Source organism: Chaetodon trifascialis, chromosome 23, assembly GCF_039877785.1.
Source record: "Chaetodon trifascialis isolate fChaTrf1 chromosome 23, fChaTrf1.hap1, whole genome shotgun sequence".
Lineage (NCBI taxonomy): Eukaryota > Metazoa > Chordata > Actinopteri > Chaetodontiformes > Chaetodontidae > Chaetodon > Chaetodon trifascialis.
In genome coordinates, this window is record NC_092078.1 from 12,439,881 (window position 1) to 12,465,004 (window position 25,124).

Sequence of the window (25,124 nt, forward strand, 5' to 3'; positions counted from 1 at the left end):
ACACTCATTGTAATTTCTTACTATGCTAATTTGCTGCTCTACTCTCTGAGGGCTTTTTAAAAAAAAAAAAACGAAACAAATCACCAAAAAAACACAAAACAATGGAAACAAATGAAACGAAAAGTACAATAATATAATAACAATAAAATACGTGAAAAAAAAAGAAAAACACCAGATATTTCTATCAAAAGCACTTCGTGACCTCATAAACACGGCTGCATGATGTATGAATAAAATGAAGAAAGTGATAAAATATATAAATATTTATAAGGTAGAGAGCAATAGAGTGGCTAATAGTAGAGAGAGGGAGAAAAGAGGTACAAAATCAGAAGCACTGATAAATAGATAGTGGCTGATTAACACACATTAAAACTCACTCACTCACTCACTCACTCACTCACTCACTCACTCACTCACTCACTCACTCACTCACGGCATGTGTCCAAATCTGACCTGTGGCAAAGTACAATAATGCTGTTTATGGAAATACTGGACCTTTACTATTTTTGTATTCACAAACCAAATCCTTCACATTATATATCCAATGTTTGTCAAAGCATACAATCAGCTTTGAAGAGGTGACTCGGGGGGGGGGGGCCGTTATTTAACAGGAAAACCAGAGGACACACAGTGAAAAACATGGAGGTTCTGGAAAGGATAATGTAAATATGACAGCAGCTTATTACGCCGCCAGCCTCCAGGTTTACCACGATAGAATAACTTAACAAATAATCATTAAATCACAAACTCAGATACTGATACTGGTAGTGATGTCCGTAAACACCCCTAATACACATACTAACACACACACACGCACGCACCACACATCAATCTAGCAATCATATACTTCAATGCTTACAGAGAGAAGGAAAGAAATACATTTCAGCTTTCATCTCAGATCACCATTGTAGTCATTTTCTACTTAAGCTGAAGTGTAACATTAGCGGGAAATACGTGTGTGTTATCACACATTTTCCATTCATAGACTGCAGAGACTCAGTAATGCCAAAAGCTCCTGAGCACAGCTAGCATTTATGCATGTGTGTGCATACTTGATTCCCTTATTGATCTGTGTACAGTACATGTATATAAATTAACACTGATGTCTGCACATGAGTGCGTGTCTGCAACTAGTCATCAGCCAATCAGAGGATGTGGAGTCAGCAACCTTAATCCTTAATTTATGACAGTTCCTCCTATACGGCACACACAAACACACATACATACATACACACATTGCATGTCTTCAAGCAAGCTACCACCATCTATTCCCAGTCTTGATTAACAGCTTGATCTATAACAATCCCGATTGCAAACCAGTTGGGAGGCTGTGTAAAACATAAATAAAACAGAATGTGATCACTTGCTGATCTTTTTCAACTTATGCTCAATTGAAAACAGTACAAAGTGCGTTTCACACCGCATCCCAACTTTTCTTGGAATCGGAGTTGTGTATATATTCAGAATTTTTCCACAGGTGCACACACACACCTGGCGAGGGACAGTACCTGGTACAATCTGCCTGCTTCCTCTCTCTCTCTCTCTCTCTCTCACACACACACACACACACACACACACACACACACACACACACACACACACACACACACACACACACACACACACACACACACACACACACACACACACAGGAGGGAATCCAATTTCCAGGCTTTTTTACTGTGGGTCAGGTTGGCGTTCTAATTCATTAATCTAGTGTATGGGCTTCAGCCAGGGACACACAGGGCGAGCCCTTATAAGGAGATTACAACACCAACCGACACACAGTAACACACTCAAACAAAGGCACGAATACACACACAGATCTACACACAATGGGTGCACATGCAAACAATGGGAGGCACGAGGAACATAAAAGAGACACGTGTTGGAAAAAAAAGGAGCATTTGATCAGTAATATATATGTTGAAATTCATGAATGAGACACTGTAGTCACATTCACTAAAAGAAGGGCAAGTTGACAAAGTGAGAAACATCAAAAGAGGATGACACACACACACACACACACACTGTCTCACACACACTGGCAACAGTCAAGAAGACAACGGCTTACAGATAGATGGTCGCTAAGCAACAGGCAAGATACTAAAAATACACTTGCATTTCTTCACTTAGAAAGCATGCACGCACACACACACACACACAGACGCGCAGAGACACACTCCGCTGTGCTCCTGCAAGGCTTATCAACCTTTTAAAACATTTCTAAATCCGTCCCGGTATTCTTGTGTTCCTGTGGCGTCAGCAGCACTATAATCTGGCCCACTCATTCTTAAAACTAGAAACTGTTACAGAAGCTTAAGTCATTGAGAAGCACAGTTGCATCCCGCCATCTCAGCGGGCCGTGAGCCACGCCAACGTGCCGGGCACGCCAAAACCGGCAACCGGCCGATGACCTGCTCTGTGGTGGGTTGCGCGCTATAGAAGTGACCGAATGCCATGAGACAGTCACAGGATCTGGATGGTTAGTCAGCTAGGGATGACAATGTCGGTTGGTCAGGCCACCACTTTGGTCTACAATGAATGAATGAATCTTCAGCTATTGGACAGATCAAATTTAGCACAAACATTCATGTTGCCAGGATGTTGATAAGCCTTGTCCATCTCGGGCCACCATGAGCTTCACATTTGTGTTTTTGAGTGAAATGGTTCAACAACCTTTGAATGCACCGCCATGACACTTGGTACTGACATTCATATTCCCCACAGGATTATCTGTAATCACTTTAAGTGTTCCTGTCACTCTTCCTCTAGTGCCGCCCCATGGTGAAAATTTCGGTTTGTCCAATCCTTTGGTTTATGTCCAAATATGTGCAAAACTGATGACATTCCCGTCAGTGCTAATCAGCAAATGTTAGCATGCTAAACTAAGATCATGACCATCGTAAACATCATAGCTGCCAAACATCACTATGGTAGCATTGACATTATTAGCATGTTAACACGTTGGCGTTAGCATTTAGCTGAAAATACTGTAGTGCCTAAACAGTAGCTTCAATGAGCTGCTAGCATGGCTGTCAATTCTTAGTTTTGCTAGTCTTAATATATTCCAATTTTATTAGCAGCCAAGATATTTTACTTTGAAATACAGTGAGAGCATCGTGGCAGGTGGCCAAACGCCTTCCATCAATGAACCCTGGCTGAGCTTCCCTCAAATCAGCTGATAGTGTCACTCCAAGCTGGAAAGCAGTTACTCACTGATGATTTTCTACCACTGACGTTTGGAATATTTCACTTTTTTTCCTTTCCAGCTGCCTGAAGGTGTGGCATTTAAAATGTCACATTTGAGGGAGAGGGGCAACCCACGCGGGCATTTTCACCACAACAGATCAATGCCCCTCTGCTCCAGAATTGCCACTTATCTCCCATTTGTACAAGCGCTGACCTTAGCCAGGCTGCACCGGCTGGTGTTTGTTTAGCCTGGTCACGACTGAGCTGGCTTTGTGAAGCCTGCATTTACTTTGGGTCGGGAGCAGCGGGTAATTTGTCCATATTCAACAAGGCGGATGGTGGGCAGGTAAATTGTTGTTTTCGCTTCCATTTTCTTTTAGTGAACAGGGGATAAAACAAAAAGCTAAATTATTGTTGTCTCTGAGGATTTTCTTTGAAGTTTAGAAACAGCGTTGCGGGCAGCGTTTTTCACCGAGCTGTTCCTTCTATCCTGGCGAATACATTTAATAATCATCTCCACTGACAAGCCATATGCCATCCCTTCTGTCCAGCTGCAGTGCAGCCCCCTGGGCAGGGCAGGGTATCAACACAGATACAACGCAAACCTGGATCTGACAGACAAACGATAACAGAATGAGTTTCATATGTCACGTGTCGTAATATTCTCGTTTTAAGCTATCCTTTCACTTCCACACCATGTCTGAGTCAACGAACGTCTCACAAAACAAAACAAACAGCACAGCTTTTGACACATACAGCCATAAATAATACCAATGGTTAAGCACATTTAGTGGTGGTGTGAACACCTTTGTGAAGTGAAACCTTTGTTGAACTGGCTTGACAGCTCGTGGGACTCGTACAATGCCTGGAAGGTAAATCTGCACGCTGAGAATGAGCGGTGATCTGTGACGCGGTTCTTCTATTACATCTTTGGACAAAGAAACCTTCCTGATGTTATAGCTGCTGCAGAACAATTTCGCAATATTTCCCTCAGACGACTCAACTGTCTGCGAGTCATCTCCGCTTTTGCGTTCACCATCAGCCATGCAGCCTTCTTCTGGCTTCTCGGGCTCATGGGTCTTCCTTCTCTGGGGTTTTTCCTTACAAAGAGGGGGACTTCACACAAATTACAGATCAGTGTTTTCTCACACACATCAATAAAAGTTTCTTATATCATCATGTACAATTAGAAACACTGGGTATGGTCATAGTTTTGATTTGTCATCAACAACACCGTCAACGCCATCCTCTTCTTAGTCGCAACCAATGAGCTCCTTCTGATTGGTACCTTTGTCTTACTCGTTGATGTCTCTTGGTGTTACATAATGTCCTGCTGGGCGCCGGCTCTGCTTGCTCACGTGTTTGTTTCCCCGCCGTTTAATGCGACTTTAGAGTGTAAACAGTGTATCTCACAATGTGTAGTGCACAATGCTTCTTCATTGCAAGAAAGACAACTATTACTAGGTGGACTGCTGCCTGTTGGTCCTCCAGGCTTTTGTTTCTGATCTTCACTCTTTTGTTTCTCCATCCCACATGAGTTCTTCCAGGTGCTAATCCAGCATCTCGATCATCTGTACATCCCATCTTTCAAACCACCTGCTTCAACTTTATATATCTGCACTTCTCCGTACACTATATTTATACATCTTTTTTCTTTTTTTGTTTTTACAATTGCACGGTAACAACATCAACACGTGACGCCATTGAAAAGTTTAGAAAAAAAAGGGGGGGGAGGGTATCCCTTCGCGGGATGAACGAGGCTGCTGATTGGCGTAGGAGGAGAGGGACTTGGGATTGGCTCAATCAGAAAGAGGGTTGGTTGGTGGCGACTACAGCGTTTCATTATCACAACTTTGAGACGATTCCTACAGGGGAGGTCAGAGTAAGGCAAGAGGGAGGGAGTGTGCGCAGTCTGTGGAGTGTCTGTGGGGAAGGGGAGTGGACGGCTTCTGTTGTAGGATGGAAGGAAGATTTCGCACAGTGTATTCATGAAGAGAAGGAAAAAAAAGATCAAGAAAAAAAGAGGTTGTCAGTTTTCATATTGCCTGTCCGCCCTGCAAGTTAGTGAGTGGTCCTCCTCTGCAGATTCACCTGAGGGCCCCAAAGTGTGTGTTTGTGTGTGTGTACAGTTGGGGGAAGAAGGTTGAAAGTAATAAGTCACTGATAGTATTAGAGTTCAGTGGGTGTAGCAGGAGGCTCCACCGAAGACGGAGGGAGCGAGAGAGAGAGAGAGAGAGAGTGAGGAGGGGTGTAGAATATTTCTGCCCATCTATTCTTCTTCTTTTACTTTTTTTATGTGTCATCTTTTCTCTCCATTCCCTTTTTACAGACTTTCCTCAGTTTGGTTGCCTCCAGCTTCCTCTCCCACTTCTCCCCTTCAGCCTTCTCCTTCATTTTTCCCTTCAGATGCTGGCTAACAGCTCGTCTTCTCCCCTGCTGGTTTGGCAGTATACTGGAAGAATATTAGCCTTTTATTAACTATCAGACAGTGCTGTCCACTGGTGGAAAAAAGTGCTCTTTAAAACCTACATTGCAATGTTTTTCATTAATGCTTCATGTTAAATAATTCTTAATTTAGAGGCTTTATGTATCCTGCAAATGTCTTCATCTCTGGATCAATGGCAGGTCTGCTTTAATGAAAGAGCTCCTAATTAAGAGCTCCTAACTCTCCATTTCTATAACTTTAATTGGAGAGTTTCATAATGCTGACAGAAATAAAAGCAACGAGAAAAAAGGACATAATTGGTTTGGATTAGCCATCTCTCCTCCTTTCCTCCCTCTCTCTCTTCATATTGGCAGTGGGTCTCTCTCCCTCCCCTCTACTCTCCATTTAAAACACTGGTAAATGGCAGTAGGCCTCCAACGAAGCCAGCAGGATGTAAATCAGCCACAGTGTGACGAACAGCAGCGACGTGATCACCTTGCAAGTCCGCGGCCCGCCCAGCTCGCCGCCGGCCACCGCCGCCCGCCGCCGGTACAGCAGCGTGGTCACACACACCACAGCCAGGATGGTGAAGAGGGTGACGGAGAAGGCCAGGTTTCCCGGGTCCACCTTGAACGACTTGCCCTTGGAGCGCCAGGCAATGGCGGCGATGGTCCACGCCACGCCGATGCCGAGGAAGACGTTGACGGCGTTGGAGCCGGTGACGTTGCCGATGGAAGCGTCAGCGTACTGGTCCTGGATGGCGGCGACCTTGCTGGCGAATGTGTCTGGATGGGAAAGACCATAAAGTTTATTTTAGCCTTCATCGTCAGCAGGAAGCACAAAACCAAAGAATCAAATCATGTAAAGCCACAGTTGAAAGCTGAAAAGAACTTTTGATGTTCTTTTCTTAATGTCTTTCTCAAGAAACAACCTCAAGGTATCATTGAGTGTGAAACCACCCACGTACACGATGAGACAAACATTTCAAAATGATTTATATGAGGTTCAAGTTTATCGGAAAAGTCTTGACTGCTTTCCATGCTGCACATTGTTTTGCCGGAGTCGCATTAGTCAGAATCCTCTTTCTCTTGGTTTACGTTATTTTTCATCTACTGTACATTGTGGAAATGAAATCTCTGAATTGGGCTTGGATTCATAGCTCCATTCTGTAATGCACAGTTGTATACTGGCAGCAGCCTAAGCGAGAACAGATGTAATAAATGCTGTAAAATGCTGTAGGTGTACATGAGTGGAGCTCCGTGGAGCTGAGCATTTGAGAAGAAATTGGGTGAAAAGCGCAGAGACTCTACAACTGAGCTGGCAGGGACCACCGGGGAACCAGCTGCCAGTTATTGTACGCCTGTCTTGGCTTATTTCTATTTTTGGACGGGCTGGTGAGATGAGCCTCAATTCTCATTTGAATGTCAGTGAGATTTGTTGAAATTCATTTCCCAACATGAAAAAAGTAAACCAAACTGTGTTGGTGGGGGTGAATGGAGCTCCTGTTGGTAACAGAGGACACAAAGAGAAATGAAAAGTTTGTCTGTTTACACAAGGGCGCATGAGATTGGATGGATTTGAATGTGAGTCATGCGCATTATTGCCTTCACACACTGTTCTAACTAACGCTGACAGCACGAGAAGATCATACCCAAAATTAGAAAACCATTGCATTGTCCAAAAATGACATCCCAATCACAAACGTTAGCTGCTTCCAGTGGCCTGAAAATGGCTTTGACGTGAAGGATATGTCCTTTAATAACTGCACAGGGCAGAAATAACCAAGCCAAAAACGACTGAACACAATGTCAGACTTAATAATGAGCGAAACAAATGGCAGTTCACTCAGCCTGTCAGGCTAAACACAGCGTTACTGTTACTGTTATTGATAATGCACAGGACACATTGTCAATAGCTGTCACATTTCTGCAGTAGAGAGCAGTTCCAAACAAAACTAATCATGTGCCTTCATTGTACTGGGGTGGTGGCAGAAATTCAGGTGGACTGACCCTTTAACCATCACGTTCATGCGAAGATAAACTCAAGGTAGTGCTGCACCGGTGTGTTAGATCAAGACTTTAAACTAATGAGAATCTCTGCAGGACCCATTCAGCCCAAATGCAAATATCAAACACTGCTTAAATGGCTCACAAGGTTGTAAATGAGCTCCCTAAACCTCTTAAACAGCCACAAACATTCAGTAGTTCACAGCTTTCAGACCGAGCCTCCGATCAGCATTTACCCTCTAATTGCCTGAATCTGCAAATCTGGTGTATATTGGCTGGAAAATCCTCCAGTGTGTCTCCAATGTAATAATGCGAAAATGCTCTTAGAAGGAGGGACGGGTGCAAGTCAGAAGGTGGGAAAAGAGAATGTCTCTAACAAGCTTTAAGGGGCTCAAATACACACACGCACAGGAGAACACATGGGAGCACACACTCCCGGTGGAAGTTATAATGACCTGAGGGACTTAACGCACGCAAACTTGCATCACCTCAGCAGAGCGAATGCATTTTCACCCACACACACCTGGGCGCCACAGCACACACAGGTCAGAATGATGGATGATACAATAGTGAAAACATAACAACCAATAAGAGGAGGGGGGGAGGGGAGTGAGGTAACACCAAGTCAGGAAAATAAATTGGCTGGGATGGGGCATAAGAGAAAGGTGAGGTAGGATATGAGGGGTGAGAGGGAAGAACATATAGACAGGGAGAAGAAAGAGGGGGCGTGGGAGAAAAGGATGAAGAATGAGAGAGATGAGAGCAGGAAAACAGCAGAAGAAAATGAACATCAACATCTTATGACAGGGAACACACACTGATAATGGATATCAAATCTGTGTCTACAGCTTCCAAATCCAATGCACAAGGTAATATGGCTGCTGAAGGAATTGATTCAAACACTGCTTCCCAGAGACCTCGCCGCAAGTCATCAAAGTTACCGCCTGGAAGAGTGGCAAAGCAGCTATTTCTATAAATCATACACAGGGGCAACAATAAAAAGAGCTGAAGAGAAGAATGAGGAAGGGAATTGAATTAAAGCCCCGGGACAATGCATCTCCTCCAGGCGGAGACGAGCTCAGGCTGAAGGCTGTGATGGAGCCGGCGTTTTACAATTCAATTTTGATCTCCAGCCTGGTTACTGTGGGCGGCTGTTATTAAAATCAGATAGAGTTTGTTTGTTTGTCCGTCATATCTGAAATTTGGGGAAACTGTGCATCTCATTTTGTGAGTTTTTTATCTAACAGAAAGGAAGTATGCACCATGATGGAAACATAAACTCCCAAGAACTCCAACTCACCTGGCACCGACGTTCCCAGCGCCACGAACACCACAGCCGTCACCGAGTCCTTCAGTCCTATCGTGCAGCCAAAGTGTGATGCCAGATCGCCGGTGACCGCCGTCAGGACGCCGATCAGTGATATGGAGACAATGAAGCAGGCCCAGCCATTCCAGTACTCCGTGGGCGGGACGAAGGCGAACAGAACCTTCCAGAAGACGGTAAGGAAGTGCATGATGTAGTCGAAGCATGATGGCAGCCGCTCCTCGCCGCTCTCCTCCTCGTCATCGTCCCCTTTGGGTGCAGAGGGTGACGAGTTGAGGGAAGAGACAGGCAGAGAGGAAGACAGAGTTGAAAGAAGGAGCAAGAGAAAGGTGAGTGGGCAAAAACTAGCATCACTCCTGGCATTATGCTAAGCTAAGCTAAACGGCTGCAGGCTGTGGCTTCTGACTATAAACATATTGAAATAAATGCACAAAAAGGCTGATGCAAACTTTTAAGAAATGTCATCCTTTATCTTTTCAAAATGAAGTCACGAAAAATGTCGAGCAAAACCACCGTTCATAAATCAAAACCATGCTCTATGTCCCGCGTGTGTGTGTGTTACCTGCGCTGACAGTAACGGCACTGACAAACTGCTCCCTCCAGCTGCTGCTTCCCACCACCAAGGCCAGGTTTGTCTTCTTGATCAACTTATCTACTGTACTCTACACACACACACACACACACACACACACACACACACACACACACACACACATATATAAAAGCAAAATGCAAGAGCATACAAGCAGAGGAGGAAAGACAGAACCCTCAAGTTGTTATTCACTCACAGCCACACAGAAAGAGAAAAAGGCTTTTTTCAGACCTTTCAATTAGCTCCAACTTTACAAAGATACCATTCAAAAGTAAGTACTTCGTAACAGCGAGAATGCGAGGTATAGGATGTGCTAATTAACACGATGCTGTGAAATTGGCTGTGATGCTCCCACTGAAATCTAGGAAAAACCTGCAGGCATCCCGGCGGAGTTTCTGTTTAAAGCAATGAGGAAGGGGAATAATAAAAGATGTTGATGCAAAACAGCTCGCGGCGGCTATAGAGCATTGCACCCGCAGTCATTACCATAACGGGGCCGACAGGGTTTTGTGGCAGTCAAATCCTGCAGTATCTGACAAGTAAAACACAACATTGAAATGCAGAAAATGTACTGTATATTAGCAAAGAGAGAAATCTGCAATTCCAGTACGGGTGACAATTAAAGCTGTTCCGATTGATAGAATATGACACTGGACCCAGACACCATTATAATATTTCATTATGGTACAGAAGTAGATGAAAGAGCAGGCATTGCATGCACATGCAAAATAAAGAGTGAGAAAGACAGATAACCTTGTCAGCCCGCCAGATAAGCTCATTTACTGCGCTCTGCACACACAGGCACACATACGAACAGACACAAATGGACAAATGAGGCGAATGAGATGTGCGACAAAAGTACACAGTATGATTGGTTGCATTTGAAGACAAAATCAAAATCACAGATTAGAGGCAAAATCAGGTGGCAGAATACAAATAAAGTGACACACACATGGGAGGGCGGGATGAAAGCTGAACATGAGACAGACACGTTTTGTTAGTGTGCTGCTCACAGGAAAATAATTACCTGAGGTAAAAGGACAAGCTGATCAGATCTGAGAAGGTATATTTGCTCGATGACTAATGTATTTTCTAATTTGCTGGATGATTAGTCTGTCAGCAACTTTTAATGCCTGTTTTGTACTGAAAAAAGATGACAGCTCACTCTGAATAAATCATTTGTTTTCTGCTATCAAAATGACAAGCATCACATTAGAGAGTCCATTGCATGCTATCAGAATGAATAATTCATCCCGTGGACCGGGGCAGCTGACACTCACTTTAAATCGTTTGAGATCGAATTTGCATTTTGAGTCAGTTTTCTTTTTAGGTGATGTTTAACACAGCTGGCTTGACGGCTTCCGAACTGGCAGTTATCGTTATTTCAGCGAGACTTAAAATCGAAATGATTCGCTGCTGATTTATTCTGAGGGAGCTCCTGAATTCCAAAATGAAAGGGAACACTTTGACACAGGCATAACGACAAACTAACACACTAACCTTGAACTCGTAGGACTCCTCTATGACCACCTCTACTTGTGTGTGTTCACCCAGACTGGGACAGCCCATCTTGGCCACCTCTTCCTCCTCTGCTCCCACCAACGGCTTGTTCTCATTGGAGTCACCTAGGAGACCACATCGATGAATGGGTCAGCAGGCCGGTAGGGTTGGTGTGACTGCATCATTTGCACTCAAATCATTATACATGAACAAACACTGTCTGTCTCTACAAGGCCTTGCTATCAGCAGTGGTTATGCATGCAGCCTTTGCATGGCATTTGAACTCAAATCATGTATCATCTCATTTTTCCATTTGTCAGCAGCATAAATAGATTTAATTTTGCTCTGTGATCACTTTAAGAATGTGCACAAGTCTATAATGTAAATGCTAATATTCAAACACTGATGTGCCACATGGGAAATCCAGGCTATCAAGCATCCCATGTCATTACAAATATGAATACCCACAAGGAATTTATATTTCCTCTGATGAAACAACCTTTCTATCCCTCCATTACCATATGTCTCACCATGCTTCCCTCCATTGATGCACGTCTCCTCATTGACTGTGCGCACACACACACAGCGGCACACAGTCATTGAGTGAGCTGTTATCACTGCAGACCTGCTATAATTGAAAAGCAGTGTACAGTATGTGATACAGCGTGTGTGTGGCCGCGTGTGTGTATGTGTGGAAATGTCAGTCCACTTGCGACGTGACAGTGTTATAAAACCAATTCTATTTCTCGTGTAATGAAACACACCCCAGGCTGTTGGCTCTGCCTGACATCTCGAGTGTGGACCCTTACTCCAACAGGAAGTGTCTGTCAGCGTGTCTACACAGGTGAGGTAGCGTGAGTGACATGTTAGCCTCGACTGCGGGCCAGAAGAGGTAAAACTATCCAATAATTGACTAGAAAAAGCAAAGATTAAAGATCACTCTGTGTAGCTAATATATGTTTCTGTCCTATTAATGTTTTCCCCTGTGGCCACTTGTAGGGGTCCCGAACCGAGGTTGAGAACCAGTGTGTTAGATGTTTTCCTGTTAATGACACATAATGCAAAGACTCTGCTGCAGAGAAAGAAAGAAAGAAGACAGAAAAGGTGTGAAGTTAAGCTCAATGAGACAAAGAAAATGTCTCTTTAGAGTGAAATGACAGAAGGAAAGTTACTCCACATTTCTTTCAGTCTTTTCTTTCGTCTTGTGAACTTTCAAACTCCACTTGAACAGCAACGTTAAAGCAGAACAAGCCGCAGGGGCCACTTATTGACTTTCAGCGCTGGTTCCCTTTAGCCTTGAGTTACCTGCCAGGGATTAGCTGTCCACCTGCTGTAATGAGCCTTTTCAACTAAAGCTTCCTTCATTCTTAAAAAGCTGAAAGTCTTAGGTGTTTTTGATTTGTGGATTTCAGAGCTCTCAGATAACTGTGTGGACTCAGAAAGTAGGAGATGACAGGGCAGAGCTAGTGAGGAACCTGATGAAAACTGTTCATCAGGGCAGGAATGAAGTGTATGTTGAGCTGCAGAATTATTTGCAAATATGACCACAGTGCTATAGTGCAGTTCAGACACACAAATATACAAGCTTCCTGGCTACTTATATACTCCATATGGTGACTTATTTAGTGCAATTATTCCGGCTTTTCTGCTAACTGTGTGATCTGAAATGATAGTTCAAAGTGAAATGTTTCCCCAGTTAATCTGAGCTTAGATTGGAGGTTTCAATGCAGGTGTCACCCTGTTTATAAGAGATGGGGGTGCGGGAAGCCTGAAACTCCGGTGGTGGTTCAATAAAGATTCTGTCAGTCACTCTTTCCTTGTTCTTCTTCCCTCTCCTGGCTTGTCTCTGAACAGACACACAGACACTCACCGTGTTTCTGGCCTATCTCCAACAGAACGGGCTCTCCCAGCTCAATGGTGAAGGCCTTGTTCTTCTCATACTCTTCATCATCAATAATCTTCACCTCGATGATCTTCCTGTTAAAAAGCAAAGACAAAGATTAGACTTAGCAAGTGTATTAAGTGGAAGTCTCATCCCGGTCAGGCTGTAAGCAGACAGGAGGTCATTCCTCCTGCTCTGACACAAAACAGCTGCATGGATAAAGAATGCTAAGTGATCCTCATTAACATCAAAACTGCAATATTAGCTAATATTCACTAACACATAAGATACATCACAAAAGATGAAAATTCAGTTTACTCATGCAGAAAATGAGGAGGAGCCTCCACAAGAATGAAGGTTGAAGCCAAGCTGATGTTGCTCAGTGGGACACTATGAGGCTAGCTAGACAACGCTTTTCTCCAGCTGACAGGGATGTGGTGAGCGGTTCAGCCACAGCTGAGACATTTTCAATTAGGAGCACCCAGGGGAAAGCCTTAAAATGCAGCGCAAAGAGTTTTGACGGGACGAGTACTGAAACCAGAACTTTACAAACTGAAGAAGAACAAAAAAACCTGTGGAGAAAAAAATAGTGTGTGTGCATGTGAGCAGTGTCTTATTAGATTGGATAGATCGGTCAATGTATTTAGAGACAGAGTTGTGGAGATCTTTAGTCTCCTCTCCTTTTTCCTGTTGTGCTCCTTTGTTTATTATGTTTGCTATTCATTAAATTGTTAAACTTTCTTCCGCCTTCTGTCACTCATAGCACACACATAGATCTTTCATTCAACTAAGCCAAAGTGCTTTTGGGTCCTAAACCCAACCACATGCAGGATGTGAACCGTGCTCTTAAGTCTAAAAAATGTTGCCACATTATCCAGGCAGAAATGACGTATATATATAAATGTTTAAAGGAGGCAGGTTTGCACTGTAGAGCTGCACTGACGGTGTAGAAAGTATTTCACTGCTGTGTGATTGGTTGTTCTGTTACACAGCAGTGAATTGGCATTGACTGATAATATCTGCATGAATAAGTGAAACCTCCAAATTAGAGAATCCATGCTAATTGTACAACATCCTTAATTTTAAACTGTCCCGTTTATTAGTTTTTGTCCTACGGAAATCTCATCAATTTGGCCTCTTTCTGGTCTGTTTCACTCACAGTATATAATCTTCATCTCCACAACACATCTGCATCTGACGGGCAGAGAGGACGAGAGAGTGTTCATTTCCACCTGGTTGTGTCTGTCATCATATGCTTCACTGTCAGCCATGTTGACTCTGACACCACAAATAGGCCTCGGTTCAGCACAGAAAAACGGGAGGGAGGAGAGGACTGTGAACGAGTGATGGAGGTGTGCAGAAGTGGAAGTGCATTGTTTTCATTGGTGAGCTGTCACAGCAACAGTGGATAAAACTGGCTGGATTTTCTATTTCCAGCATCACATCAGGCTGAGCCACCAACTCTCAGCAACGTTGGAAAGATATGAAAATACTGTTTAGTCAGATGTGAAACAAGAGGAAAAACACCTCCAACTACATACAAATCTGTTTAGTAGAGGGCAAGCGGGAAGAAAGAGGGAGCAGAAAATGTTTATTTATCTTATATTTCATATCTTAGAGCTGATTTTTTTTCTCTCTAATCATTTCCAGTCATCTGTCTGTAGCAATATTTTCACTTACAATAATCTTCAATACTGATTTCCATATAAAATTAACCAAACAAATGACAATTCAAAACACTCCATAGCTTAGCATTGCTAACTAGCTACAGGCCTATGGAGCTTGTGTTGCTAACTAGCTTATGGCCAAGGAGCATTTTTGCTTATCATACTAACAAAACTAGGATTAACTAGCTCCACTGCAATACAACAAACTTTATTTCATGTACAGTACATAATCTGTCTCCGATACAGTTTTAAAAAAAGGCTGAAGTCGGTGTTTTTATCCAATACTTTGAGCTAATGTTAGCTAAAATAGCTAGCTAGCTTACAGCTGATAAATGCTGCCAGAGACAGTTGTCATTTCATCAGTTGTCACCTCAAAATGAGAAATGCTTTTGTCTACTTCTGTCTGAAGTAAAGGGCCCATTGTCCCAAAGAGTTCCTATGGTTAATCTACCACATAATCACTGTAAACTGCAAATGTGCCATGCAAGAAAGGAAAAACAGAAGTGTAGCAACAGCAAAGGGGGAATGTCGGGTTTAGCAAATTGTAAACTGTCATTGAGACAAAAGGGGAAACAGAGGTAAGAGTCTGGAGGGGGGTAACGAGAGATGAGGAAAGGAAAAACGCTGTTTGGAAAAATGAAAAGAAAAACTAACATAGAGGAGTAGGAGACGACAGAGAGAAGGAGTGAGGAAGAAGAGGGAGGAGACAGAGACAAAGAGGTTGAAAGAGGAGTATGAGTAATGCATGGACTCTACTGAGATGTGAAGGGTTATGACTCAATACAAACTGTGTTCACTCAGGGGGGCAAGAGAACACACACACACACACACACACACACACACACACACACACACACACACACACACACACACACACACACACACACACACACACACACACACACACTCAGTGATGGATTACAATTCACCTTGCATATACAAAGGCAGACAAATCATATGCACATACACCATGAATATGAGCACACATAATGCCTGTCATGTTGCACATCATACACATTACACAGATTGTGGTTTGTGTGAACAGACAGGCAGGCAGCCACCCCCACATGCAGCACTCACTGTTCACTAGTAATACAGAAACACACACATACACATACACACAACACAAACGATCCAGATCAGTGCACACATGAAAACATGCTCCTGGTAAACACCTGGGAGATTCATAAACATATGTGTGCGTTAATCCAGCCAATTTACATCTGCTGACAACACAAACACAAACACACACACACACACACACACACACACACATACACACACACACACACACACACACACACACACACACACACACACTGTACTGCTTTCATTATTCATTGTTGGCGCTGGCTGTGGTAGCACTCCCATCTGTGACCTCCTCTCTCATCTCTATTTCAGCCCCATCCCTTCTCGTCTCGTCTTCCTCTCTCACAGACTGTTTTCCCGGCTATAATCACGTTAACCCAATTCCTCTTTTCTCGTCTTCATTCAGTTATAAATTATTCCATCCATCCATCCGTTTCATAAACAGTTATGTAGTAAAGCGAAGTGTATGGAAACCGTTTTGGTGCTCCTATGAAGTGCCAACATCAGAGACTTGAGACCAAGTGGTGGTCCAGGGCTTTGTGTGTCGCTTTTTGAAGGCACGAAGAGGTTTATGAAAGTCTCACTTCAGATGGCAAGTATTTTAGTTTAGTTAAGTGTATTTGGCACTATGAGAAAGACACTTAAACTGCATTCGCATAGATTCAAGTAGACGGTTTCATTGAGTTGTATCTGTAAAGCTGTAGCATTCATGGTAACCACCAGAGCTGCAGGCGTTGCTGTTTGACATGCTTGTGCTCTTGGGTTCCAATCCCATAACGCTGCCTAACTTGTTTTGAGAGATCTGTAGTTTGTTTTTTCACAGTAAGACAAGTCTTGACTGCTGGGGAGGGAACAATTCCCTTGCAAGTCTGCAGCATTAACTTTCCATTCTCACTGCATCAGGACCCATAATCCAAACAAATTCCCAATCAAACAAAAGATGCCATCAAAATGTACAGTCAGTGCAGACAAAAATGTGCTCCTGCCTTTCATGAGTTCACCTAAATCTACTTAGGTTTATTAGTTCAAAAACTGCTTTAGCATCCAATATAATATCCAGCTGACAAACATAATCACAGTCACAGAGAAAAGAGAGCCTACAGTCTTGTTAGTCATGAATTCATGCTGTTCTTGGGACAGATACAGTATTAAATGCAATGCATTACAGGATTCTTAACACCTCTCTCTCTCCGTCTCGCCCTCTGTCTATATTTCTACCTTGTTACCTTTTGACACCTGCTCCCCAGACTGTTCCTCTGTCAGACAGTAGCCTCAAAGCCCCGGTCTGTCAACACACTGACACAAAACACAGACACACACATGCCAAGTTCACTGAGCTCAGAACTCGCGCTGCCAGAAATAGAGACTGGAAAAGGCAGCGAAAACAAGGGAGTGGCAGAGTGCAAAAAAGGTCAAGAAAGGTACTGCTGATTGAAAAGCCCCAAACAGAATCAAGCTGTAAATCAATTTAATGGATAAGTCTTATATTGCTGCAGAGTGTGTGTGTGTTTGTGTGTTTGCACGAGGCTCTAAAGTTCTCATAGATGTGAATGATTGAGTGACACTTTGATTAGTTGAGATCTCGCTGCATTACTTAATGGACACGGACTCTCTTTATATCTTTCTCTCCATTTTCTTCTGGCTCCACTTCTACTTTTGATTTACAACAGCTGGGAAGCATGAGTGTGTGTTTGTGTGTATTCCTCACATTGTGGGGACAGAAGTCTGTTTAAACGGTCACTTGCCTTCCTTATGGGGACAAAACTCACGTCCCTATAACGTAAATCGTTAGATTTTAGGGTCAAGACTTGGGTTAAGGTTAAGGTTCAGCTTAAGCAAGTAGTGGTTGTAGTTATGGTTAGGGTAAGTGCAGGAAAAAAGGAAAGCAATGTCAAAAGTGATGGAAACACAAATATGTGTGTGTGTTCAGGCCTTATTTTTAGTGTGTGTGTGTGAGAGAGAAAGCATCTTAGAGAACTGCAGCGGCAAACAACTCATTTTCTTGAGTGAGGTTGATTTATACACACACTTCAGTTTTACCATTTCTGCTTCTGGCGGAACCTCTAAATCTCTCTCTCTCTCTCTCTCTCTATCTTCTCTCTCTCTCTCTCTCTCTCTCTCTCACACACACACACACACACACACACACACACACAAACACATATACTCAGAGCGAAAGTGAGATCATAAAAACTTTATAGTTAAAAGCATAAAAAACTGAACAACAATGCGAGCCACAAGGCTGCTGCTCGACTCTTTCTTCAAAAGAAAGTGAGAAAGATGGAGAGGAAATGAGGACATTAATCTTCAAAAGACCTTCACCTGACAACCAGTACTGTAAAAGCCAAAAAACAAACAAAAAAAACAGGATTACAGTAATTTGATTATAGTCCAAGTAATTTGATTATCGTCCAAAAGGAGAACTGCTGTCTGCTACAGTTCATAACCTTTGAGGAAATGGGGGATAGCACATCGGGACACTTAGACAGAGGTTTGAAGGGAAAAGGACCTGTAAGTTGAGAGATTACATTAGAGTATATCACATTTACCATAGATTTGCCTTTAAATTACGGCACGGATGGTTATGATACTGACACTATTATGGAGTCAATGCACTTCAAACTGCAGGCTGCAAACTCAAATACATGTTTGGTTAAACCTGCATGAACTGATTTTGGGTACTCCAGGGCAGCACAACATGCTGCAGATACAACAATAACATATTACCTCCATGTAAAGTTGATATGGCTAACATGTTGGCAGTAACAGTTGCCATCTAGCACACATATACAAACATCAGCATTTATCATAAAGTCCAGTATTTCATGATGCTTTTAGCTCTGGATACTCGGCTCTTCAGCTCCTAAATGCTCCAATATGTTCACGTCACATTGTTTGTGAGCTGTTTGATTTTGGGTGGCTAGTGAAGGCTAACAGTCTGTGTTTCAAGCCATTTTATTCTGCTGCTGGAAGCGAGCTGAGAAATGCTGAAAAGCTAAACAGAGCGGAGATCTACTGAGCGTGGTTAGAATTATCTGTGGGTGCGAGATAACCTTTCATATTAAATGGAGTAATTTCATCCATTGTTATTGTAAAAATATTGATTATAGTTGCCTTAAGGGAATAATGGACAGGGAAGCCTGTATCGATAAAATAAAATACCTCCCATCATGTTTTCAACCAATTTTAACTGATGAACTGGAGCACTAAAATATCTCTAATTTAATATATTCAAACTCAGCAAACCATATCAAATCTTGCTCGTGAATGACACTACAGACAGCAGCTGAGATGATGGTGAAGCTGCCTCCTCTAAGACAGCTCATTACTGTGGCAAACACTGGTTCAGCTGGTGTCACTTTCATCTCTATTATGACTGGATTTGCTGCCTACTGTAGCCTCTGTAGTAGGCCTATAACAACCTGAAGATGTCAGCAGGAAAAGGTTGGTACATTTAGCTTTGACCTAATATGCAGTTACTGTTTTTACCCTCGAACATGTCGCTTGCTTTTAAATACTGAATGAAACCGCAGTCTGAAAAGTTAAAACCTTTGTTTGAACTTTGACTTCTTTGATTAACTGTAGAGCTGATGATCTAATAACTGAAAAGCATTCATTCAAAAATGTTAATTCAGCTCAACGCCGTCTACTGTCACACGATCAGGAATGACTTCACATGGAAATAAATCAGTGTGAAAACTGCTAACGGTGGACTTTGAGGGATTCTGCGCCATCAGCTTTCGAGTGTTTACAGATACTGGAAAGTGCGGAAAGGCAAAAACTTAAAGCAGAGCTCGGTGCGATCAAATGATATGAGGTGGTTTCGTCTTTGTCACACACACACACACACACACCCGCACACACTTCTACAGGAGCAGGTAGACTGAGAAAACCTTGGTTCAGCTCTTGATCTGAGTGGAGGCAACAAAAACAAAATAATTTTAGGGAGGCCAACAGAGAGAGGCGGAGAGATGAAACGCTCTTAAGGGGAGAGAGATTACCGCTCTTAATGATATCATGGAACACATAATGAGAGACAGCACAAGCCACACGCTGCATCTCTCCCACATACACACTCGCGCTGAGTGGTATCCAGCTGTAGTGTGTAATAAAGTTGCATCTCTAGTGTGTGTGTGGGATGGCAGAGATGGATAGATGCAGGAGATGATTTGAAGTTTGAGGAGAGGGACAGAGGAAGATGTGGAAGAGGAGGAGGATGAGAAGATGAGGAAGGCAGCGAGCAGGGTAGAGCAGGGAAAAGAGCAAGGTTTCCTCTGCCTCTCACACGGGAAATTTAATATAGTCAGGCCACAGGTGACCCTCTGACATTTAAAATAACACATGGAGGACACTGTCTCCTCGTCCAATAAAAGGGTGTCACAGGAAGAGGTTTCATTTCCAGGGTCCTGCAGCACATTCTCACCTTTTCTCCACCATACTCTGACTGAAACTGCAATTTTCATGTTTCAGTGAGGATTTTCAAACTGAATCGGACTTTGCATCATGTTGCGTTCAAGGTATTTTAAAGACTAACCTGCCATAGCTGTTGGAACAGCTGGTGTTCGTTTCAGCCTACATGGCGTAGCTGCTACAGATGCTACGTTTGGGTACACTTAGGTTCAAATTTTTGATTGATGTACGCAGACAATCATAATTAGGAGTTAACATGCCAGCACAACACGGGGGAGTCTGCCGAGGAATGAGGCGAGGACTGGCAGATGGTCATGTTAGATGGATATTTTGAGAAAACCGAAACTTGATTTATTACTTCACATCCAGAATTAACAAGAAGACTCTTACAGTTCAGCATGGATTGTAGACAAGGCATATAATGCCTGTCCCTTAAAATATGAACTTAAATTGCTCCATATTTTAATGGAGTTTTGTGACTTTCTACTCTCATGATAAAGGATCATGTAAAGGTTGCTCATTAGCGTCCTTTATTTGTTATCAATAATAAAAAACTAGCTGATGCCTGGTTAAAAATGTGTAAATAATACATGAAATCTCTTACAGTACATCACAAATTAGACCATTAGTCTCTCTGTAATTGATTATTTTGTGTTTCATAAAACTGCACAAAGTATTGATGTTGGCATTTAAATATCTTCCTGGTTCATGTTTATAGATAACTTTCTAAGTAGCGAGACAAATGTCTGCTGTCATCTGGCTGGCAAAGCCCCTGCAAACCAGAACGTACATGCAATTTAAATTGCACAGCGTGACCTGATAATGGATGACACATCCGTCTAGTGTTGCGATGGAGCTACGACAATCGATGCCTGACGCTCTGAACGGAACTATAATTCAGCTGCTACATAAAAGGATTGTGCTGTACGGTGGTGCAGCCAGAACGCCTTGCTGGAGGAGCATAACTCCAGCTGTGAATGACACTTGAGGGAGTTTCCATTATCAGCTCAAACTGTAGGCCTTCTGCATAAACAGCCTCTGTTGGCGTCCAGGAGAGAGAGCGAAAGAGTGAGAAGAACAGGAGATGGGAGAGGATGGAGGGGAGGAAGGGTGTTGGAATATGAAACACTAACGGGCAGTATGGAGGATGTATGGTTGGCATGGAAACCGTGGAGACAGGAAGACATGGAGTATAACACAGTTTACATACAGCCACTTATACACCTCATATATTATAAGTCTGTTAAGCATGTCTTCAGATCAGCTTCATACGCGCATGGTAATAATGCCCTCCTATCTGCATTGAGTTGTGCAGGATTAAGATGCGTCACAAATCACATCATGCATACATACACACACACACACGCACACACACACACGCACACGCACACGCACACACACACACACACACACACACACACACACACACACACACACACACACACACAAATCTGCATGATGTACTGTAATCCAGAGGAGCTACTGTTCTGTTATCTGCTGGGAGTAGAAGAGAAAAAAGGGATGGAGGAGAGGACAGAAAGGAACGAGAAAAAAAAATGAGATGAGACGATCAGATACAAAAAGAAAAAGAAGAGGGAAGAAGAGGAGGAGAGAAAAATGGATAACACCAAGACAGAAGTAAGCAGGGAGGGGAAGGGAGAGAACATAGAGAGAGGTACAGAGAGTAAAAAGGGGGAGGATGAGGATGAGGATGATGAAGGAAGAAAGGAAGACAGGCCGAGATTTAGGTAGAAATAGGAGTAATGATGAGGTTTGATCTCACCGCCCACATGGAGGTTGGACCAAGCTGAGGAAGCATGCAAGCACTACTGCTACTTCTCCCATTGGGTTAAAAGTAGAGCAGAGCTGATAAGAGCTGACACACACACACACACACACACACACACACACACACACACACACACACACATAGAGTGGCAGCAGTATAACAGACAATCTGCACAGCTGCACACACAAACACACTTTTATTTCTCCCTTGATCATCATTTATCCCCCGCAACTCCTCTCCCTGCATCACAATTCAAATTTAATATGCTTCATTTGCATGTATTTGCAGAGTATCTAGTATTAGCCATTGTTACAAAGGAAAATATACCACGTATGACTATTGGATCTACATGCAGAGATTAACAGTCAGCCGTTTTTCTCTATTACTTGTGACTTGTTTCCAGTGTATCTATTATTCACCATGACTGCAGTCGTCCTCTAACCTTAACCAAGTGGTTTCAGTTGCTTTAATTTAACCAGATGAGAGAGAAGGAGCAAACACCTTAAATAATGTCAAAAAAGATTACTGTCAGCGTTTTATTTGTCTTGCTTTCATGTTTGCAATGTTGCAGAAAAATAAGTGCAGTGATTTTGATTTGAGTCTCTGAAGCTCAAGCAGTTTCTCGGCATTTTGTGCTCCTTACTGTGGGCTCACTTTTCACTGTAATAACCAGGAGTAGGAAGAACTCAAAAATGTCTTTTTTTTTTTAAATATGACACAGTTATAATGTCATAAAAATTTCAAAAAGGATACGTGATTTTTACAGTGAATGGAAAATATAAAAAATATAAAATACAAAAAATGAATACTGCTCACAAATGTTAACTATATTGGGGAAAAGTGCATTTTTGCCAAAGCTTAAATAAGACATGCAGAATAATAATTCCATGATTCTTTAATGGACCATTGGAAGTTTGAAAAACAGACACTAATTTCTATTTCTACAGTGTCTGGCTATGATAATTTGTGTAATTCTGGTGGTTTTTTATAGACTTTCAAACCTCACCAGTGGCTCCTGGGGCTCTGAGGGTTACAGGAAAACGTTTTGAACACTGCAGTCTGCCTGTCACTTTCTTGCCTTCCTGCTGCACACATTCCAGGTTTCTTGACATCAGTTGTCAGTTCATTGTTGTGTTGCTGTACCTCCTCTTTCCAGTCGAAATACTACAATAAAGTTTATTGTACTGCAGGATTAGGAGGTTTTTTTTTTGCTTCCAAAAAAAATGTAGATAATTGTAATATGCAGATAATTGTGTTATTTCTGGAACCATATTTTAAGCGTATTCTTCTGAAATGCTTACGCGAGAGAAGAAAGTGCTGCTCGTCTCTGCTGCCTTAACATCCTAATTGACAATGCATGCTTCTCCATACCCTCTCTTTCCGCTCAGTCGTGTGCGATGTGTTACTTGGAGATGATCTCATGAGGACAAGACTGCACTTAACAGTTTTCAAGAGGGAGCAAAAGAAAAAAGGAAGGAAGCAGGGAGTGTGAGGCCATTAAAAATGGAAGGAAATATGCAAAATGGCCAAAAATGACGGAATGGAAATGAACTGATGTTTTACAGCCTCTACGTTTGTGCATATAAGTCAACTGTCTATATAACATAAACACATTGACGGCAATGCACACCTCATTAGCACCTTTTCCCTTGTTGCATACTACATTCATCCACACTCACAGTATCGGGAGAGCTGGGATTGAAGGCTCAGATGAAGATTTGAAGTTCATGACTTCAATCATATGAGACTGACAACATCCAAGCCATCGACCCAGACTCTCACAGCTATTTTTGCATGGCAGTTTGCCCTCCTTTTGTAATTTGTGCGCATTTAAAGAGTGAGAATAAGAGGCCTGACAGTATCAACGGGTTTTGGGTATGCAGGAATCACAGCGCACTGAAGAGGATCGCCTGACCTCATGAGAACGCATAAATCTGTGAGTCAGCTGAGAGTTTTTCCTTTGATGCGCCTCATTCATCATGGGTCAGGGGTTTGACCAAACACTTTGACTTTATGTAACAGTTTACGTAAGAGCTTGTGTTGTCAGCCATTTTGCATCCTCCCCAGGAAGCGCTTGGTACAGTTCAGCCCTGGGAAACGGGATGATGTGAGAAAGAGACGAGGCGACTTCACTTGGACTGTGACGACTTGCTTTTTAGAAGAACTGGTACTCACTCACGAGCGAAGCGCTCTGTCCGTCAGGCACGGAAAGCAGGCGGCTGTTAGGCTGCGAAAAGTGAGCTAAATCCAAGCTACTGTATCAAAAAGTAAAAAAAGTTCATTGGCTTTGCAGCTGCAAATGAACACGAAGTGATTTTCAGCTCAAGTTAATTTGGACTTTTTTGATGAAATATTAAAACTTTCTAATTATTTTTTCAGGCATTCTGCGACTATATAAATGCAAAACCTGTGCACAACAGCATGCTGTTCGCAACATTAATCCCAGACTCTTTAGCTTGACAGCGTTACCGCTCGAAGCTGTCATTAGGCGGTTGCCACGGTGACGACCAAGATACATAATGGCCACCCTGCTCTCCCAACATTGTTGTTGCGTTTCAGAAGATGTTGTTCAAACGCTACGGCTGCCAGTTCTGCTCTCCCCCTACTGCAAACCCTTTTAGCAGCTTTCAATTATACATTAGCATCAGTTTTTCACAGCGGAGAGATCAGAGAGACGCACGGAAAGATGGAGGGATGGGTGGAAATGAGGATGGATGAGAAGAGAGAGAATGGTATGGGAGAGGAAACAAAAGGAGAAACTGCGAAAAGGAGAATGGAACAAGCCAATGAATGTAAGGACGAAGTGTGAATCAGTCAACGGGGACCAGCTGATGGAGAGATTAAAGGCAAAAAAGAAGACTAGAATGCAAAGAGGGGAAAAAAGAGTTTCAAAGAAAACAAGGCGTGAAATGACTAGAAAGAGAGAAAGAGTAAAAATGAGAAACAGACGAAAACGCAGATAAATAGAGACATTACTTAAGCTACTCCATGTCCATTCTCCATCTTTATTGTGGGTGGAAAAATGGTGAAAAACAAGCAGCGATGAAGACAAACAGACAGAGAGATAAATGAGTGACAGGCACTCATCCTTCCTCCTCTCTGAATGTCATCCCTTGTTCTTTGGTCCCCCTCCTCTCTCTCTTTGTCTCTTATCTTGTCTGCTCTCATGTATGTTTCAGCGATTCTCATCATATATTTATTGTTCTGGTCAAACAGGGGGCTGCTATGGAGAACCAAGCTGTTCATAA

At 42.7% G+C, this 25,124-nt stretch overlaps 1 protein-coding gene across 4 annotated transcripts in view; it reads right to left on the reverse strand.

Annotated features, from left to right (window-relative positions):
* Window positions 1-4,859: 4,859 nt before the first annotated feature.
* Window positions 4,860-25,124, reverse strand: part of LOC139351108 (sodium/calcium exchanger 1-like) — a 104,679-nt gene continuing 84,414 nt past the window's right edge. For all 4 annotated transcript variants that reach the window (XM_070992795.1, XM_070992793.1, XM_070992794.1 and 1 more), the window contains exons 12-16: window positions 12,910-13,016; window positions 11,040-11,164; window positions 9,510-9,609; window positions 8,924-9,196; window positions 4,860-6,402 (exon numbers count right to left, since the gene is read on the reverse strand). In XM_070992795.1, coding sequence (XP_070848896.1) covers window positions 6,023-6,402; window positions 8,924-9,196; window positions 9,510-9,609; window positions 11,040-11,164; window positions 12,910-13,016 — 985 coding nt within the window. In that variant the 3' untranslated portion in view covers window positions 4,860-6,022. The remainder of the gene's footprint in view (window positions 6,403-8,923; window positions 9,197-9,509; window positions 9,610-11,039; window positions 11,165-12,909; window positions 13,017-25,124) is intronic.